The sequence below is a fragment of the Panthera pardus genome, unplaced genomic scaffold (genome assembly GCF_024362965.1).
Source record: "Panthera pardus isolate Hobbes unplaced genomic scaffold, ASM2436296v1 HiC_scaffold_27, whole genome shotgun sequence".
Lineage (NCBI taxonomy): Eukaryota > Metazoa > Chordata > Mammalia > Carnivora > Felidae > Panthera > Panthera pardus.
This window is the reverse complement of record NW_026526843.1, coordinates 83,468,463-83,489,903: the sequence shown is the minus strand read 5'-3', so window position 1 is coordinate 83,489,903 and position 21,441 is coordinate 83,468,463. Positions and strand designations below refer to the sequence as shown.

The following is a 21,441-nucleotide window of genomic DNA, read 5'->3' as shown; positions in this document are numbered from 1 at the left end:
TTTTTGCACTAAAAATTGGTACTGGTGATGTAAATATTGTCCAATACAGCAGGGGTTTAGAAGCTAACTTAATTATTTATAAGTTTTATATTTATACTCATTATATATATTATATTAGTATATAATATAATAATATATAATTATATATATAATTTAAAGTGAAAAGCAGAACCTCTTCTGTATATTAATATGTATAATATTATAATTATATATATATATATACACACATATATATATAATATATATAATTTAAAGTGAAAAACAGAACCACTTCTAAAACCATGACTCGGAATCCAGTGCTTAATATCTCCAGAATACATTAAAGCCAAGCGTGTGAGAATAAAAACATGACGTAAGAATAAAAGGATGAGATTTTTGGCTGGGATATGTATCCAGAATACAGCATCAAAGTGACCAACGGGGTAAAACTGAACTTGATGACTCAGAGCATTCTCACAATCTAAAATCTCTTGCTGAGGAAATAATGTATAATTTTTCCATTTTAAAATTATCAAGAATCTCATATGTCTCATGCACTATACTGGTCATGGAAACATCTGTGATTCCCACTCTGGGTGAAAATAGTGTATTAATTATGTTAACGCTGGGGCACCTGGGTGGCTCAGTCGGTTGAGCGTCTGACTTCAGCTCAGGTCATGATCTCACAGTCCATGAGTTCGAGCCCCGCATCAGGCTCTGTGCTGACCGCTTGCTCAGAGCCTGGAGCCTGCTTCAGATTCTGTGTCTCCTTCTCTCTCTGCCCCTCCCCCACTCATGCTTTGTCTCACTCTGTTTCTCAAAAATAAATAAATAAATGTGGAAAATTTTTTTAAATTATATTAAAGCTTATTTGCAGTAACAAAGAGATTATAAGGTAAAGTGACTTAAATACTGAAGAATTTTATTCCTCTCTCAGATAAAGTTGCTAATATCACAGCCCTTTGGAAAACCTTGTTGCTCATGTTTATTCGGGAATCCAGGTTCCTTCCATTACATAACCCGGCCATCTCTTGGGTTTGTCCGTGTGTGTGTGTGTGTGTGTGTGTGCGTGCCACCTGCACGTTTGTATCTGTGTTGCTGCCAAGGCCAGGTTTTAGTAAAGCAAGAAGGCCGAAGAGGGTATAGAGGAAACATGCCTACTGTCACAGTGCGCTGACTTGAAAGTGGCAGCTATCGTATTCTCTCACGTTCTGTTGATGAGAACATTGTCACATGGCCAAACCAATTTTCTCAAAGGAGGCTGAGAAATGCTATCATGACTGGGCAGCCATATGCCTGGCTACTTTCCTCTTATTGCAAAAGAATGCTGAAATAGGTTCTAGTGGACAGCTTTCAGTCTACCACAGATAGCTGATCTTCTCTCTGATTTTATGCTTCTTGTTAGATGTGTATGATTTTAGGTCCAACAAAACAGTTATACCTAGATGGAGAGTTGGAGTGTGGATATCTACTTATTCTTTTATATAGGCCAGAATAGCTATCACCCCCAGTATTTTTCCTATAGGCGTAAGTTTTTCTCGATTTTATGGAGATTGACATACAACACTGTATAGATTTAAGGTGTACTGCATCATGATCTAACTTAAATACATCGTGGAAGATCAGCACAATAAGTTTAGTTAAAACCCATTGCATAAGATACCCAAAAAAAAGGTTTTTTTTTTTCCTTATGATGAGAACTTTAATGATCTACTCTGTTGGCAAATTAAATTGGCTTTTTGATCACATTAATTTGGTCTTGTTGCTAATAAACAAAAAGGAACAAGACGAGTGAGGATTTAGAATCAAAAGCTAATGAGGACTTAGACTCTGAATCACCTCCTCCAAAACTACTCTATCCACAGATTATTTTCCCTTAAAACCTTTGTCTTTTATTTTTTTTTTTTAATTTTTTTTTTCAACGTTTTTTATTTATTTTTGGGACAGAGAGAGACAGAGCATGAACGGGGGAGGGGCAGAGAGAGAGGGAGACACAGAATCAGAAACAGGCTCCAGGCTCCGAGCCATCAGCCCAGAGCCTGACGCGGGGCTCGAACTCACGGACCGCGAGATCGTGACCTGGCTGAAGTCGGACGCTTAACCGACTGCGCCAACCAGGCGCCCCAAAACCTTTGTCTTTTAAAACTTCAGTCCACCCTACTTTATATCCGAGCCTCCTACCAAAATAGAGCTAGATTGGTTATGTTGAACTCCGATCTCCAATGCTTAATAACTTATGTTTAGTGCAAATTATTCTGAGCTTTACTTTCCTTATCTACGATAGGTAGATAATAATAGAAATACCTAATAATAGAAAATACCTCAAAGGGCTTTTGAAAGGATTAAGTGAGTGAGTGTGTGTGTTTCTTTCTTTTTATTTTTTACTTTTTTTAATGTTTACTTTTGAGAGAGAGAGAGAGAGAGAGACAAAGTGTGAGTGGGGGAGGGGCAGAGAGAGAGGGAGACACAGAATCCGAAGCAGGCTCCAGGCTCTGAGCTGTCAGCAAAGAGCCTGAGGCAAGACTGGAACCCACAAACTGTGAGATTATGACCTGAGCTGAAGCCTGACGCTTAACTGACTGAGCCACCCAGGCGCCCCACTGTCTTGAAATTCTCAATAATGTGAAATTTTGACGTTTTTAATGTTTATTTATTTTTGAGAGTTGGGGCGGAGGGGGAGAGCAGGCTCCAGGATCCAAGGTGTCAGCACAGAGCCTGACGCGGGGCTTGAACTTAGGAGCCACAAGATCATGACCTGAGCTTAAGTCGTACGCTTAACCGACTGAGCCACCCAGGCACCCCAATGTGTGTATGTATTTCTCAGAACAATGCTTGGAACATCATAAGTGTCATGCAGGAACTTGGCACATAATAAGTGCTATATGTGTATTTCTTGTTATCACTGTCATTATCATCATCATATATACTGGTTTCCCTGTGTTCAATTTGGATTAGCTTATGTGTACCTTTTAATACCCTGCTATCTATTCTTTGTGTCAATTTTACTTTCTTTCTCTTTTTAGATGGGAGGCTTGGGATTAAGACCCCACAAAGAAGAATTTCTGGAAAAGCTTCATTTCATAGTGAAATGGAGGGTGAAGATACAACAGATGATTCATTGTATTCCATTTTAGAAGAACTGTGGCAAGATTCTGAACAGATTAAAAGATATCAGGAAAAACAGAGCAAACCTCTGAGTCATGCTGTTTTCATCAATAAGAAAATATTGAATACAGAGTGGGACTTTGAATATAAAGACAGTGGAAAATTTGTGCCTTCAAGCCCAAATCGTATTCCTTCACAGAAAAGACCGCATAAACGTGACTCATTTGGAAAGAGTTTTAAGCAGAATTTAGACTTACATACTCCTAGTAAAAACATTGCAACAAAGAATTTTGATAAAAATATTGGACGTGGTCAAGTTTTCACTCAGAGCTCTTCTTATACTAGCCATGCAAATACTCCTACAGGAGGGCAATTCTGTGAAAGTAATCAGTGTGGAAAAGTCCTCAGCCTTAAACAAGCATTCAGTCACAATCTGAAATTTCCTGCTGGGGAGAAAACAAATGTGTGTACTGAGTTTGGGAAGATCTTCACCCAGAAGTCGCACCTCTTTGCACCCCAGAGAATCCATACTATGGAAAAACCTCATGAACTTGGCAAATGTGTAAATGTTTTTACACAGAAGCCACTACTCAGTATATATCTGAGAGTTCATAGAGACGAAAAATTGTACATATGTCCTGACTGTGGGAAGGCATTCATCCATAATTCAGAATTAATTATGCATAAGAAAACTCATACTAGAGAAAAACCCTATAAATGCAGCGAATGTGGAAAATCATTTTTCCAGGTGTCATCTCTACTTAGGCATCAGACCACTCATACTGGAGAAAAACTCTATGAATGCAGTGAATGTGGGAAAGGCTTCTCCCTGAACTCAGCCCTCAATGTGCATCAGAAAATTCATACTGGGGAGAGACACCACAAATGTAGTGAGTGTGGGAAAGCCTTTACCCAAAAATCGACACTCAGGATGCATCAGAGAATTCACACAGGAGAGAGATCTTATATATGTACTGAATGTGGGCAGGCCTTCATCCAGAAAGCACACTTGATTGCCCATCAAAGAATTCATACTGGAGAGAAGCCTTATGAATGCAGTGACTGTGGGAAGTCTTTCCCTTCTAAGTCACAACTCCAGATGCATAAGCGAATTCACACAGGAGAGAAACCCTATATATGCACTGAATGTGGGAAGGCCTTTACCAACAGATCAAATCTCAATACTCACCAGAAATCTCATACTGGAGAGAAGTCTTACATATGTGCTGAATGTGGAAAAGCCTTCACTGACCGGTCAAATTTCAATAAACACCAGACCATTCATACTGGAGAGAAACCCTATGTTTGTGCTGACTGTGGCAGGGCCTTCATCCAGAAGTCAGAGTTAATTACACATCAGAGAATTCATACTACAGAGAAGCCTTATAAATGTCCTGAATGTGAGAAATCCTTCTCCAAGAAACCACATCTCAAAGTACATCAGCGAATTCACACAGGAGAGAAACCTTACATGTGTGCCGAATGTGGGAAGGCCTTCACTGACCGGTCAAATTTCAATAAGCACCAGACAATTCATACTGGAGAGAAACCCTATAAATGCAGTGACTGTGGAAAGGGCTTCACTCAGAAATCAGTTCTGAGTATGCATCGCAATATTCATACATGAAAGTAACCCTGTTTCTTAAAAATGAGAAAACCTTATCACAGAAGTCAGGTCTACATGTGTATTATGAAATCTATCCAAGACAGACCCTACATGAATACACTGCATAATAAAAAGCAGTTTTCAGGCTCTTGCCCCTGAGATGAGAAAAACTATTCAAGAGACCCTCTAAGAATGCATTGATTCAAAGGGACTTTTCATATTTGCATGGCTTCACAAAATAGAATCGAATCCTGTCAGTTTGGGGAAAATGCTATCAGTTTGATGCATTAGGTAAAGCCTTCCTGTAGAAAGTGTGATAAGGCAAATTGTTACCCAATTCTTTATAGATGGAGTGAGCAAAATTATGTAAATGACAGTCATGTTTACTGTGTTATATTAGGCAATTTAAAGTGGCAACAAAGTGAAAGGAAGAACAACAAAATAATGTATTTGACGTGTAGACCTACACTCAGTTCTGTAGGGTGTTTGTGGCAGAACACATTGCACAACAGAAGGAATAATTGAATTGAAATTCTTTTTTGAATTTAATATAATTGTGTCTGTCAAACATGTTTCCTATTGAATCCTCCCGCGAATCCACAGTTTTAATGTCATTATGGTTTTATATATACCCATATCTGCAGATATACTCTTACATGAACACATAAATATAATCCTATCATTCATACTGGTTTCCACAACATTCTATTTTTATCTTCTTTAATTGTGGTACAATGCAAAATAGCCACAGACCTCTCCCATCCTTTTATGCACACCCCTTTGCAATGTTACTCTTTTTTTCTTTTATTAAGAGGTAGAACTCTGTCTACTCCTTGACTCTCGGCTTGGCCATGTGATTTGCTTTGGCCAATATACATTAGCAAAGAGATTCAAGAAGAGGCCTGGAGAAAAGTCTGCCTTGAGGCTTATCTTTTGCTGCTCTTTGGAATTCTGAGACCTTCCTGTGAAGAAACTCAAGAGTACTCAGCCGGAGGGTGAGAAACCACATGGAACAGAAATGAGCCAGCACAGATGAGGCCTCTTAGACCAACTGCCAGACAGGAGAGTGAGGCCTTCCTCAACCTCCAGCCCCAGCCAAACTGGCCCACACCAAAAGAGCCATACCAGTTAACCAGGCCAACCAGAATTGGGGGATAAATAAAATGATTCTTGTTTTAAGCTGCTAAGTTTTTGGTAGTTTGTTGCACAGAAAATGCTAAGCAATACCTAAAAGTGTATGCTTGCGGAGGTATTGTACCAAAACCTAAGACATGTGGCATTAGCTTTGGGCCTGGGCGGCAGGTGGAGACTGGAAAAACAATGAGGAAAACTGTTAAGAAAGGCTGAAAAAGATGGCAGCTTATGTTATTTACTAAGGAAAAGAATAACAAAACAGTTACCATGCTGTGTGAGAAGATAGAGAATATACCAGATGAACTTGTGGATCTGGCTAAGGAGATTTCCAACAGAATGTTGGAAATATCAATTGGCTTCTTTTTAGCTGCATGTGGTAAGGTACAAAAAGAGATGAACTAAGGAAATAACTGTTCCATTTGCAAGCAGAATTCAGAAGAAATATTTAAAAAGCCAGGACTTGCTGGGTTGGAAAATAACTATTTCTCACATCTCCAGTCTCTCCGGACATCAAAATATTCTCAAGGTGAAAAGTGGCCTCAGGGTAGAGATCAAATCATGGGTGTGGCTATAAGACCCTTTGTTAAAATGTGTGAAATATTTAAGTTGGTGTTTGGGAAACTCTCTCAGCTAAACCAGATGGCTTCTAAAAACTTCATGACATCGTCCAGTAACCTGACATATTGATAAAGTAGAGAAGGGGCCTGTCTTAAAAAGAATGGTCAGTGTGGCATTTGGGGCATGGAGTAAATACAAACCAGATTCATAGAACACCTATAAAGTTTCTAATAGAGTTTTACTACCTCCAGGTTGGACTTAAAGGAATTGAAACAGTCCAAAATGAAAAGTGGTCTCTGGACTACCTTTTCTAACTTCTATGAACATGAAGCAAGCAGAGAAAGTTATTCAGCTGCCATTTCTTATGGAAAAAGAAGGATGTCTCAGAAAGGAGACCCAAGAACAATATATTAAAATGGACTGGGAAGCTGTTCCCAGGTAGAACTGTGACCCAATCAAGAAACATCCTGCCCCTGGAGCAGGGAGATCTGACAACATTTGCTCTGTGGGATTTCAGAATTATTATGGAACAGTGACTAATATGTGCCTCTTGTTCCTCCCTTCTTTTAAATGAAAGTGTCTATTGCAGTTCTCCAGTCCCTACCCTATCTTTCCATTTGTGTGTGTGTGTTTTGAGTGTGTGTGTGTGGAGGGGGGGGGGTGGGGGTGATGGTCATATAACCTACCATTTAGCTCACAGGTCTCTGGATCAAGAAACAAATTGCACCCAAGGAGCTTCAGCCACATCTGAACCTGATACAGAAGACTTGAGGTCCTGGATTTGATGCCATAATTTGGGATAAGACATTTGGAGGTCTTGGAATGAGGATGAACATATTTTGCATGGTGTGATATATAAATAGTGACCAGAAGATAGATTGTGTTAGATAGAAAAACGTTACAAATTTCTACCATCCCTATATGTGTGTCCCTTTACAATCTTTATTTTGCTTTGTGTTTCAGTTGGGATAACTTCTATTAACCTATCTTCAAGTTCACTAATTTTAACCCCTTCCCTGTTAGGTCTGTTTAACCCCTACTTCTGTTAGGTCTACTGATGAACCCATGAAAGGCATTCTTCATCTCAGTTATGTTTTCTTTTTTATTTCTAGCATTTCCATTTGACTCTTCTAGTTTTCATTTTTCTGCTGAAATTCCCCATCTGTTCATACCTGTTGTTCACACTTCCCACCATCCTCTCTAACATATGAATCATTGTTATTTTAAATTCCCTATTTGATAGTACTAACAACTGGGTCAGCTGAGTCTAGATTTATTTTTATTTCTCTGTCTCTTAACAGCAGATTGTTTATCCTGTTTTGCATCTAATAATTTTTGGCTGAATGTAAGATATTGTATGTAGGAGAGTAGAAACTGAGATAAATAATATTTATTCCTGGAAATAATCACGGCTGCTCTTTTGATAAATCAGAGAGGAAGGGGGGGAGGTCCATCTAGTCAGAATTTGGGCTGGATTTAGGTTTTGTTGTTGGCTGTGGTTATCTTCATTGTACCATAGACTTCAAATTTCTCTAGTATTACCTTGGGCTTAATGTAGGCATTGGTTTTACAGATCATTTTTCTCAATATTCTTGCACCACCCTTGCCTTTAGACCTTTCCTGTGTGCCTGCATCTCAGGGAGGATCTCTCTCCATGCCCATGTCTCTCCCTTAGTAGTAGACTACTGTTATTACTTGGATCGTAGTGACCCGATGAGTAGGGGGCAGGAGTTGTCCTAAACCAACCTTAGTTTTAGGCAGGCCCTGTATCCCTAGGTCTTGAGGGTGGTGCTTTTTCAGTGATCCTGCACCTCCCCATTGGTAAAATGCCTTTAATGGTCTGAGCTCAGGATGATTACCTGCCCTTCCCCCAAGAATGGAAGTTTTTTTTCCCTTTTCCCTTTTCCCTTTTCTCTAGCCACAGTGGATCTGCACCTGTATCTGGGAACAACAGGGTTTGCATCACTTCTCTTTAAGTGGCTTAAGGCTTTTGTTCATTAAGGAAATAGGGTCCCATTGGGGCTTCGTGCCATTTCTGTATCAGCAGCTTTGCCCTTGCAGGCCTATACCACTGAGAGAGGCTTTCTCCAGTCTCCTTCCCTACCCCCATTATTTCTTGTGAGGATCCAGTGGAGGTTTGTAGGGAAGAGCTTGCAAGTGAAGGCCAACTACCTTTAGGTCTCCAGCCCTCAGTGCTTCTATATTCTCATATTATCCCACACTCAGCCTTTAGAACTTCATTAAAATTTCTTGCTGAAATTTTAACTGCTGGCATGGTGGGCCCATATTCCTTCTTGCTTTGCCACAGGTGATCCAGGGACAACTTCGTGTCTCCCTTGAGGCACTTGTCTTATATATAAGCTAGTTGGTTGCTCTATGATCTTCGTTCTCTGGTGAGTTCAAGAAAAGTTATGATTTTATAGATTACCCATATTTTCTTCTTATTATAAGAATGGGAGCTATGCTCTTTCCAGATGTCTATATCCTAGGCAGAAGCCAGAAATCTGGACGGTCTCCTTTGGCCACTAGCAGCAGAATATATGCCCCCCCCCCCTTTCAATGTGACTCTTCCACTTCACCCATCAAGAGAGAGAGTCTATTTCTCCATCCCTTGAAACTGGGATGGCCATTTCTTTGGCCAATGGGACATTAGCAAATATGACATAAGCAGAGGTTTGATAAGTGCTTGCATATTGAGGTTTGCCCATTCTTGCTCCTCTTTGGAATCCTAAGGACAAGGGTTGTGCTATTAGATGATGAGAGACTTCATGGAGCAGTGATGGAACAGAGATGACCCATCCCAGTTAAGGTTCCCTACACCAACCAGATTTTCATCTGCCAGACATGCAAATGAAGCTATACTAGCCACCCAACCCTAGCCACCCACAAGCCCACTGTGGTCAGTGTCATCTGAGCTGACCCTGCATGATCCACACTTCCTGGTATCCACGCCTTTTTATAATCTCCTCCTCAAGCTTGGGCTGGATTTAGTGACTTGATTCTAATAAATAGAATGAGGCTGAGGTAATGGGATGTTACTTCCAAGGTGAGGTTACAGAGGGATGTGGCTTCTGTTTTGGATACTCTCTCAGATGGCTCACCCTAGGGGAAGCTAGTTGCCATCTCATGAGGCAGATCTATGGAGAGACCCATGTGAGTGAGTTTGGGAACATATCCTCCCAGCGTAGCCTTCAGATGAGAGCCCCAAATGACAGTCTTTTGAAGACCTTCAGCCAGAGGCACCCTTCTGAGCCTCACTTGAATTCCTGACCCACAGAAACTGTGAGATAAATATTTGTTGTTTTAAGCTGCTAAATTTTAGGGTAACTTGTAACATATTAATAGATTAATAATACACTGACCCAGACTAGAAAAACTCTGCCATCCATCTCACCCATCCCAGACAACTCACAGAATCATGGATTAAGTATTGATTGTTTTAAGCCACTAAGTTTTGGGTGGCTTGTTACCCAGAAAAAGGTAACTAATACATTTACTATTTACTGAATTTCCTTCTCCACTCTTCATCTCCAACAGATAAACAGTACTAATCAACTACTATGAACACTTTTCATGTTTTAATCTGTGCTCTTAATTATATTAAGCATGTATGTTACCATGCTTATAATCAGAGAGAAGCTATGTAAGAATTGTTTTTTTCCTTGATTTTCAAATATGGGATCTTCTCATACAACTGTCTCTGCATCTTGCTTTATTCCCCAATAATAACTATTTTGAATGGTTGCATGATAGTTCATAGGGATGAATATAAAATAGTTTATTCAATCTTTTTCTTATTAAGGTTTATACACCTGTCACTTCTCAGCCTTTTGGCTAAGATCAAGTGAAGATTTAGATACACACACACACATCCTTTTTTCAACCTTTTGTTACTAGGAACAATGCGGTTAAAAATATTAAGAGTTAGTTTGTATAGTGGTTAGGTAGATGGGCTCAAGAACCTGTCTGCTAGGGTTTTAATCCTGGCTCTACTAGTTAATGGCTGTGTTACCGTAGGCAGGTTAGTTAACCTTTTTGTCCTATTTTCTTCAGCTTTAAAGGATGTTCACACTAGTACCTATCTTAAAGATTTGACATGAGAAGTGTATTAGCTTCTTAGGGCTGCTGTAACAAATTGAGTGGCTTAAAACGACAGAAATTGTTTGGTCTTACAGTTATGGAGGCCAGAAGTCTGAAATCAAAGTGTCAGCAGGGCCATGTTCCCTCTGAAATCCCTGGGAAAGGAACTGTTCCATACCTGTCTCCTGGTTTCTGGTAGCCTCAGGCATTCCTTGGCATTAGATAACATTAATCACATGGCCATTTTCTCCCCATGTATCTTCACATTATATTCCCTTTGCATGTCTGTCTCTGTGTCTAATCTTCTTCTGGTAAGGACACAAGTCATATTGAATTAAGCCCACTCTAATGTTAACTTGATTGCTTTCTATAAAGACTTTTTCCAAACAAGTTTACATTGTGAGGTGCTGGGGGTTAGAACTTGGACATATCTTTTCGGGGAGACATGATTACCCATAACAAGAAGTTAATGCACTTACCTGTATAAAGCACTTAGAACTATGCATGGAGAGTTCTTGATGAATATTAGATATACCCCACTTCCTGTACCTGCTCGAGTCCCCCTATAATTCTCTGTGCCTGGGCAGGATATGAGAGCTTCTCTGTGGTGTCTTAGTCTCATCCAGTTACCTACAGAAAATGTATTGGGTAACTGGAAAAGTAGGCCTCAGACCAAGGTTTTCGCTTCCAACGTTTGAGGACCAGGCCAGGAGGGATTCATCTATAGATAACAGGAAGGAGCAGCCAGAGGTAAAAACATACCAGGTGAGGAAGGGGCTGACAGAAGACAGTGTTGGAAACACTGTGGAAGCAGTGCTTCAGCGGGGAAATTGTCCAGACTGGAGGTCAACTCATATGAGGATGGAAAACTGCTTCTTGAAATTTGTGACAAGGAGGTCATTGTTAACTTAAATGAGTGTTATTTAAATTTTTTTTAATGTTTACTTTTATTTTTGAGAGAGAGACGGAGCACAAGCGGGGGAGGGGCAGAGAGAGAGAGGGAGACACAGAATCCGAAGCAGGCTCCAGGCTCTGAGCTGTCAGCACAGAGCCCCACGAGGGGCTTGAACTCACGAACCATGAGATCATGACCTGAGCCGAAGTCAGACGCTTAACCTACTGAGCCACCCAGGCGCCCCAATGAGTGTTATTTTAAAAGTGAATTTAACTAAAGGGAAAAAACTTAGCAAACCTGAAGGAATTTCTGAACTCAGGTAATGTTACTTCACCACAAAACTTTTTCAGTAGAAAAATAATTAGGTCATTGGGCTGTACTGCTCTGTTGTCTGGGTTATACTAAGAAATGCATTTTTCAAAAGTCCTATTTGGCTCCAGATTAGAATTGTCCAGAAGTAAAAATTGCATGAGGTTTGGGAGGTCAAAGTGAAGGAATAACCATTACTCTACAAGTCTGAGATTAGATACAGTAGAGGACAGATGCAGAGGTACCCAGAAAGTTTTAATTTTTCCTCTCTCTCTTCCATTCTATATTCCATCCTTCTTTGTATCTCCCAGCCCTGCTGACCACCAGTGATCCCAGGTCTACCACCAGATGCTTGGTTGAGGCCCATAAAGGCAACAGCTTTTCATAGACTTCTCTTTAAGTTCTCCCTTGACAATCTCACTGTGGCAGCTGGATGTGCCTGGCTTCTCAGATTTTCCTGCAAGCTCTGCCTTATCCTCCCATGCCAGCATTTCAAAAGGGCTGTTTTAGTGACTTCTCTAATCTTCCATCTCCCCTTTCCATACCTTTACTTTCCCAGCTACTCTCACAATTGTGCATGGTCGAATTCATATTAAAAAACTCCTTATTCCATAATAATTATAGTGAATCCACTCCCTAATTGAACCCTGACTGCTAAGTTACTTCCTTTTCCTGAAAACTTAGTGAGTGTTGCTTTTCTAAAATTGGGTGATGCCATTGAGAAGTCTTAGGCTAATCTCTCTTTTTGTCTTGTACCTTTCTGCCTTATGATTCTTTTATATAGTCAAAGTTAATGATCTTTAGAAGCATATGCCTTGGTCTTGATTTTTGTGAATTAATTTTAGTTACAAAGAGCAGTTTCAATCATGATTCAAGCCTTTCATTTCAGTGAAGTTTTAATTTACCTAAATTTTTTTCTGATCCATTTCTTTTCTTCTTCAAGGATATCAATTATGCATATATAATATGTCTTTGTCATCTTCTCCATCCATTTCATACCAGTCTACATTCATTTAATATCATTATTTATTTTAGTTGTGCGTGATTATCTCTAGCCTCCTGTTCAAAGATAGATCTCCATGAATCTCTCATATTTCTTATTGTCTGCTTATTAACAGCCAGTGTGTTCAGATTTATTTATATTCCAGGACAGTAAAGATAGAAAATGTCTTTCTCCCTGGAGAAATTCCCAGAAAAGATCTGCCTACATTCCAGTACGATAGTGTCAGTGTCTCTCTCTCTCTCTCTGAAGAGGAGGATGGGCAATAAAACAATATAGCAATATTGGTTTTCCCCCACATTTTAATTATTCAAATTTCCAATCATATAGAAATACTGAAAGAACAGTACAGTGAACACACATAACTTTCACCTAGATTCAACAGTGTATATGTAAATTTTTTTCTGAAAAGTCGATGGTAAGTTATAGACATAGCATTACACTCATAAATACTTGAGCATCCATTTCCTAAAAATAAGGACATTCTCCCACATAACTGGATTATCATTATCAACCTAATTCAATGATACTTCATATCTAGCCTATTTTCAGATTTCTTCCATTGACCCCCAAATATATTTTACAACTTTATTGAGGTATAATTAGCACATGGTAAATAGAATTTGATGAGTTTTGACATATACATGCACCTTTAAAACCATCATTACAATGACAAGCATGTCCCTTGTCATCCAACTGTCCCTCCCCATACCCTTCCCCATCCACAGGCAACCACTGATCTGTTTTCAGTCATTATAGATTAGTTGCATTTTCTACAATTTTGTATAAATGGAATCATACAATAGGCACTCTTGTTTGGCTTCTTGCATTTACCGTAATTATTTTGTGATTTATTTGTGTTGTTACATGTATCTATATACATTCCTTTTTATTGCTAAGTGGTATTTCATTGTATAGATATACCAAATTTGTTTATCCGTTCATGTGTTGATTAACATGTTATTTCTAATTACAAATAAATTACAATAAAGCTGATATGAACATTTATGTACAAGTCTTTGTGTGGACATAGCTTTCATTTATCTTGTATAAATATCTGGGAATGAATGGTTTGGTCATATGGTGAGTGTATATTTAACTTTTTAAGAAACTGCTAAACTGTTTTCCAAAGTGGTGTACCAATCTTGTATTCCAGCGGTATATAAGTGTTTCATTTGCTTCACATCTTTGTCCTCATTGGGCATGATGATTCCTATTAATTTAAGCCATTTTAGTGGGAGTGAAGTGGTATCTCACTGTGGTTTTAATGTACACTCTCCTAATAACTAATGTTGTTGAGAATCTTGTGCTTGTTTGTCATTTATATATCATCTTGGTTGATGTTTCCCTGAAAATATTTCGCCCATTTTTAAATTGGGCTGTTTGTCTTATTATTGAATTGTAAGAGTCCTTTATGTATCCTAGATAATAAGTCCTTTGTTAGGTATATATTTTGCAAACATTTTTCTCCCAGGTTTGCCTTTTCATCTCAATAACAGAAGAGAAAAAACTTTTAATTTTAATGATTCCAATTCATTTATACTTTCTTTTATAGCTCATGCTTTTTGAGTAATGGTTAAGAAATTTTTGCAGAACTCAAAGTCACTAAGATTTTATCTTATGCTTTCATCTAGGTGTGTTATAATATTGGCTCCTCTATTTATTTTTAAAGATTTTATTTTTAAGTTATCTCCACATGGACCCAACTTGGAGCTCAAACTCACAACCCCAAGACCAAGAGTCACTTACTCTACCGACTGAGCCAGCCAGGCACCCCAATATTGGCTCTTTTAGTTCTGTGATCCATTTTTATTTACTTTTCTATATGGTCTTACTTAGGAAAATATTTAAGTTCATTTTGTTTTGCATATGGCTGTTCAATTGTTCTAGAACCATTTGTTGAAAAAAATTATTCTTGCTCCACTGAATTGCCTTGTCATCTTTGTAAAAAATCAGTTGGCAGTATTATTTCTTGAAGTACTTCAGTTCTGTTTTTCTCTTTGTCCATTTTTTTTTTTACATTTATTTATTTTTTGAGAGACATAGAGAGACAGAGCACAAGTTGGGGAGGGGCAGAGAGAGAAGGAGACACAGAATCTGAAGCAGGCTCCAGGCTCCGTGCTGTCAGCACAGAGCCTGACGCAGGGCTCGAACTCACAAACCGCGAGATGCTGACCTGAGCCGAAGTCGGACGCTTAATCGACTGAGCCACCCAGACACCCCTCTTTGTCCATCTTAATGCCAACACCACTACTGGTATTGCTGTAGATTCTGTATTACTATAGCATTACTGCTTACTGTAGCTTCCTGAAGTCAGTTGGTATAAGTCCTCCAAGTTTACTTTTCTACAGTCGTTTTGACTATTGTAGGTCTTTTGAAATTCCATATGAATTTTAGAATCAGTTTGTTGGTTACTATAAAACTATAAAATAGCCTGTTTGAGTTTTGATTGAGATTGAATTGAATCTATAGATCTATTTGTAAATAATTGACATTTTAACAATATTGAGTTTTCAGGTCCATGAACAGGATATATCTTTCCATTTATTTTATTATGAAATTACTCTATCCTGGCTTAAAAAAATTATACAATAATAGCCACTCCATTTTTTCTTTTGATTAATTTTAGCAAGTATATATTTTTATGTATATATAAATATATATAATCTCTAGCCCTCCAGAGACTGTGCTGATACCACATAGCCCAAAGCCCCTACCATAAATTATACTGTTAGTGTAGACTGTCCAGCATGGCTCAAGCCTTCAGGTAAACAGATTCTCTTATCAAACAAGACACTCCAAAGGCTTAGAAGTTACCTCCTAGAAGCCAGGGCAAAGGACCAAACCTTTCTTTGGACAAGGTTAATCCTTTACTGTACACTAAGCTTTTTCTGTTTCAGAATCCAATCCAGGATATCACTTTACTTTTAGATGTCACGTTTCTTTAGTCTCCTCCAGTCTGTGACAGCCTCTTGGTATTTCTTGGTCTTCCATGAGCTTGACACTTTTGAAGAGTAGTCATGTATCTTGTAGATTGTCTCTCAGTTTTTGTCTGTTTTATCATGAACAGATGAGGTTATATATTTGAGGGATGGATATCACAGAGATCATGTGCCCTTCTCATTGCATTGTTTCAGGGAACAGATGATATCAACATGACTTATTACTGGTGATATTAACCTTGGTTACTTTGTTATAGTGGTATCTCCCAAGTTTCTCTGTTATAAAGTTATTATTTTTCATCTTTCCATAATCTTCATTAGAAATGAGTCAAAGTCCTCAGTATTAAAGGAGAAGGGGATTAAACTCCACTTTCTGGTTAGAGAGGTAGCAAAGAGTTTATGGTCATATTTTAAAACCACCACAAGGGAATTACTTTGAGGTTATGCAAATATCCTGTTTCTCCTTAAAGTTTTACCCAGTAATTTTAGCATTCATCAGTGGATCTTACCTTAGGCAATACTGCTGTCTTGTTCTAATAGTAATTTTCTGTTTCCCTCGTTGCTTCTGCATTTATTAATTGAGATTCTTCTGTAAGAAAGATTTGCCCTTTCCATCTTCTATTTATTTACTTATTCATTCAGTTATTTGTTTATAGCAATATGAATTAATGGACATTTATTTTATTCTTTGTGTTATAATCCAATACTGCATTTTTTAAATATGTGGCACAAATTGTTACAGATTTGGCCATTGTTAGGTCTTTGAAGTTGGTTCCTGCATCCCTCTGACATGCCCCCATCCTTTTATTGTAGAAGAGGGCACTTCCTTATCTACTAGAACTATAGGATGGTCCAGGGTCATCTTGAATTTTCCCTATTCCAGATCTACAGTCAGCTATTAATTTCTCCAATGAGATCTGATTCCTTTGCTGGAAATTGGCATTAGAAACCAAACCCTTGGTATTAGTTGTGTTCATTGCTACTGGTGTATTACTGCTAATAGTGTCGAAGAGCAAGGAAATACATACAGATATTCTAACCCATGTACACATACATATTTATTTTTATTTCTTTAGCTGTGTATATCTTTAAATAAACAAGAGTTTATACTGATATTTTTGACTCAAACCCAGTACCAAAGGGTTCCTTTAGCCTTCTCCCTGTTCTTGTTTATTTGTACTTTTTTCTCTGACAGGAAAGAAAAACAGTTGATTCCATTTGTGTGAGCCAATTTTAGGATTCTCTATATTGTTCTCCATTCTCTATTCTATTCCATTAATCTATGCTTCTTATGCTTTGTCAATACTACACTGTTTTGATAACTGAGTCTCTACAGTGAGTCGTAAAATTTAGTAATGCAAATATTCCAACTTTGTTTTATTTTTCAGAATTGTTTTGGCTATTCTTGCCCCTTTATTTTTTTTTTTCTTTTTCAAATTTCTATTTAAATTCTAGTTAGTTAACATATAGTGTAATATTGTTTTCAGGAGTAGAAGTTAGTGACTCATCACTTACATACAACACCCCGTGCTCAACAAGTGCCTTCCTTAATACCCATCACCCATTTAGCCCATCCCCCACCCACATCCCTCCATCAACCCTCAGTTTATTCTCTATCATAAAGAGTCTCTTATGGTTTGTTTCCCTCTCGTTTTTTCCCCTTCACACATGTTCATCTGTTTTGTTTCTTAACTTCCACGTATGAGTGAAATCATATGACATTTGTCTTTCTCTGCCTGACTTATTTCACTTAGCATAATATACTCAAGCTCCATCCACATCATTACAAATGGCAATATTTCATTCCTCTACAAGGCTGAGTAATGGATTATAGGGTAGTTCTATTTTTAGTTTTTTGAGGACCCGCCATACTGTTTTCCACAGTGGCTGCACCAGTTTGCATTCCCACCAGCAGTGCACAAGGTTTCCTTTTTCTCTGCATCCTCGCAACACCTGTTGTTTCTTGTGATCTTAATTTTAGCTATTCTGACAGGTGTGAGGTGGTATCTCATTATGATTTTGATTTATATTTCTCTGATGATGAGTGATGTTGAACATCTTTTCATGTGTCTGTTAGCCATCTGGATGTCTTCTGTGGAAAAGTGTCTATTCATGTCTTCTGCCCATTACTTCACTGGATTATTTGGTTTTTGGGTGCTGATTTTGATAAGTTTTTTATAGATTTTGGATACTAACCCTTTATCAGATATATCATGTGTAAATATCTTCTCCCATTCTGTAGTCTTGCTCCTTTATTTTACCACATTAATTTTTGAATTTGTTTGTATCTAAAAAACAAAGGCTTGCTGGGAATTTGACTGGGATTACCTTGTATCTATAGATCAAATTGAAGAGAATTGTCATCTTAATTTTTTGAGTATGGTCCTTCTTCCCATTTATTTAGATGATGTTTGATTTCTCTCATTGATCTTTTTTTTTACTTTCAGTATACAGATCCCATACAAATTTTGTTAGGTATCTACCTAAGTAGTTCATTTTTGTGTTTTGTGGTGATATTGTATGTGTTATATTTTTAAATTTCAAATTCCTATTGTTCATAACTGGTATATAGGAAATAAATGACTTTCGTATATTGACAGTATATCCTGAGACTTTACTAAACTCCCTAGTTCTAGTTGTAGATTTTTAAATTATCCCTATGTGGACAACAATGTCTGGAAATAGAGTTTTCTTTCTTTCTTTCTAATATGAATGCCTCTTATTTCTTTTTCTTATCTGACAGCACTATCTAGGACTTGCAGCAGAATGTTGAATAGTCAGAGAGGGCATCCTTGCCTTTTTTCTGATCTTAGGAAGAAAGCATGCAATATTTCACCATTCAGTATGATGTAGGGTTTGTGTAGATGCTATTTAAGTTAAGGAATTTCCATTATATTCCTAGCTTGCTTTGAACTTTTATAACAAATAAATATTTAATTTCATAAACTGCTTTCTTTGCATCTACTGAGATAATTATATGGCATGACTTACTTAGTCTGTTAATATGGTGAATTAAAATGATTGATTTTCATATGTTGAAACACCCTTGCATTCCTGGCATGAACCCTCATTGTTGTGATGTGTAAGATATATAAATATGTGTGTGTGTGTGGGTGATCTCCTTTATAAAATCTCCTGTATGTTTTCTATATCTTTTAATAAATGTAAGTATATAAAATATATTTACATATTTATATATGGCTAATATTTTAATGAAGACTTTCGTGTCATGTTCCTGAGAGATATTGGTCTTCAGATTTCTTTTTCTGTCATATCTTTTTCTAACTGTAGTATTTGGATAAAGCTTGCCTAATAAAATGAGTTGGGAAGTGTCCCCTCCTCTTTTTCTGAAAGAAGTTATGTACTCCGAAATGTTGGCAAGGATATGGAGAAATTGGAACTTACACACATTTCTTATGGGAATGTAAAATTGAACCACCTCCATGGAGAATAGTTTGGCAGTTCCTCAATAAGTTAAACATAGAATTACCATATGATTCATTGATTCTACTTATAGGTATATATCCTAAATAGTTGAAAACATGTGTTCAAATAAAAACTTGTACACAGATATTCAGAGGCACTATTCACAATAGCTGAAAGGTGGAAATAACCCAAGTGTCTGTCAGCTGATGAGTGGATAAAGAAAATGTGGTATATTCACACAGCCATAAAAACAAATGAAGCATGGTTGCATGCTGCAACATAAACTTTGAAAACATTATGCTACGTGAAAGTAGCCAGATGCAAAAGGCCACATATTGTATGATTCCATTTATTTTAATTTATTTATTTTGAGAAAGAGAGAGAGAGCACAAACAGGGGAGAGGCAGAGAGAGGGAGAGAGAGAATCCCAGGCCAGCTCCACGCTGCCAGCACAGAGCCCAATGCAGGGCTCAGTTTCACAAACTGTGAGATCATGACCTGAGCTGAGATTAAGAGTCACTTAACTGATGCATAGGGGCACTTGTACCCCAATGTTTATAGCAGCACTCTCAACAATAGCCAAATTATGGAAAGAGCCTAAATGTCCATCAACTGATGAATGGATAAACAAATTGTGGTTTATATACACAATGGAGTACTACGTGGCAATGAAAAAGAATGAAATATGGCCCTTTGTAGCAACATGGATGGAACTGGAGAGTGTGATGCCAAGTGAAATAAGCCATACAGAGAAAGACAGATACCATATGGTTTCACTCTTATGTGGATCCTGAGAAACTTAACAGAAACCCATGGGGGAGGGGAAGGAAAAAAAAAAGAGGTTAGAGTGGAAGAGAGCCAAAACATAAGAGACTCTTAAAAACTGAGAACAAACTGAGGGTTGATGGGGGGTGGGAGGGAGGGGAGGGTGGGTGATGGGTATTGAGGAGGGCACCTTTTGGGATGAGCACTGGGTGTTGTATGGAAACCAGTTTGACAATAAACTTCATATATTGAAAAAAAAAAAAGAGTCAGTCACTTAACCAACTGAGCCACCCAAGTGCCCCGTATGTTTCCATTTAAAGGAAATACCCAGAATAGGCAAATCTGTAGAGACAGACAGTAGTAGTTGTTGCCAGAGGCTGGTGGGAGAGTGGGATGACAGGTGACTGCTTAATGGATTGGTTTCCTTTTGGGGTGATGGAAATATTCTGGAACTAGATAGTGGTGATGGTTGCTGAACATTGTGAATATACTAAATGCTACCAAATTGTACATTTTAAAGTGGATAAAGCATGAATTTTGGAGGGGCTGCCCCTAGAGTGAGGGTGTCCGCGACGGGACAGCTGCTTGGCCTGACCCTCCTTTCAGTGATGACCATTGTCCTCCAGAACAAGGATGGAGGAAATATCAGCCCATGAATCAGCAGGATCACCAATTGTCCAGTTTCAGTCTTTGGAGAGCCAGTCTGAGGGTCTGTCCCCAGAGCCTCAGTTCGCACAGGGCACTGACATAGAACAGGAGCTCAACGGGGCTCCACCTGTTCCCCAGGTGCCTGCTCTTCCCCATAAGGGAAGCCCAGGAGACCAGGCAGCCACGCTCCTGCCAGCCAGGTACCAGGAGTTTGTGACATTTGAGGATGTGGCTGTGCACCCTACTTGAGAGGAATGGGGATGCCTGGACCCTGTTCGGAGGAATCTCTACAGAGAAGTGATGTTAGAGAATTATGGGAACGTGGTCTCCTGGGCTACTTCTCCGCCTTCCTCCAGCCGGTTTCATAGTGTGAATTCCTGCCCGGCCCTGAGTCGTACCCAGGCAAGTGCTTTCTCTGGAGAAACACTTGGCAGTTCTTTCAGCTGGAATCTCCAAGAGATGGCCCAGGTATCGACTTCCCATCGATATTGCTCGGCCCCTCTTGGAAACTCCTTTTCCACGATTGTAAGATATTAACACTTGATCGATGCTCTCAGGATGCCACCACTATGTAAAATTGCAGCTCCTCAGATGACCTTTGTTAAATTTCTGAAGGGCCAAGGAGGCCCTCCGTTGCAGCCAGATGCATTTTGAACCTGAGTTCTGAGTTCATTCATAAGCCACGGTTGGTGGTCATCTACTTGTGTTCTGTGAAACTACAAAGTTCAACTCCAGCTCTTCAGTTATGATCTTTTCATGTTATTTTAGAATGTGGGACATATGCTGTGCACTGTTCTTTTCTGAGTGAACGTGACCCTGCCATTTCTGTTGCCTAATTTGCCTACAACCCCTGGCCTTTCTTCATATTTAACACTCTAGTCTTCTCCTTTACGTCCCTGTGGCCCCTTCCAAAGCCGTGCCTTTGTCTCCTTTACTCTTTGTGGTGCTATACAGATTGATGCATTTATATGACCTTTCCTGATCAAGTTTTCCT

The 21,441-nt window shown here is 38.6% G+C and overlaps 1 protein-coding gene and 1 pseudogene across 3 annotated transcripts in view; both read left to right on the top strand.

The window, feature by feature from the left end:
- Nucleotides 1–6,970, top strand: part of ZNF81 (zinc finger protein 81) — an 85,051-nt gene extending 78,081 nt beyond the window's left edge. For all 3 annotated transcript variants that reach the window (XM_019417560.2, XM_019417558.2, XM_019417559.2), the window contains one exon: nt 3,003–6,970. In XM_019417560.2, the coding sequence (XP_019273105.2) occupies nt 3,003–4,711 (1,709 nt within the window). In that variant the 3' untranslated portion in view covers nt 4,712–6,970. The remainder of the gene's footprint in view (nt 1–3,002) is intronic.
- Nucleotides 6,971–20,410: 13,440 nt separating this feature from the next.
- Nucleotides 20,411–20,976, top strand: LOC109248166 (zinc finger protein with KRAB and SCAN domains 1-like; annotated as a pseudogene).
- The last annotated feature ends 465 nt before the right edge of the window (nt 20,977–21,441 follow it).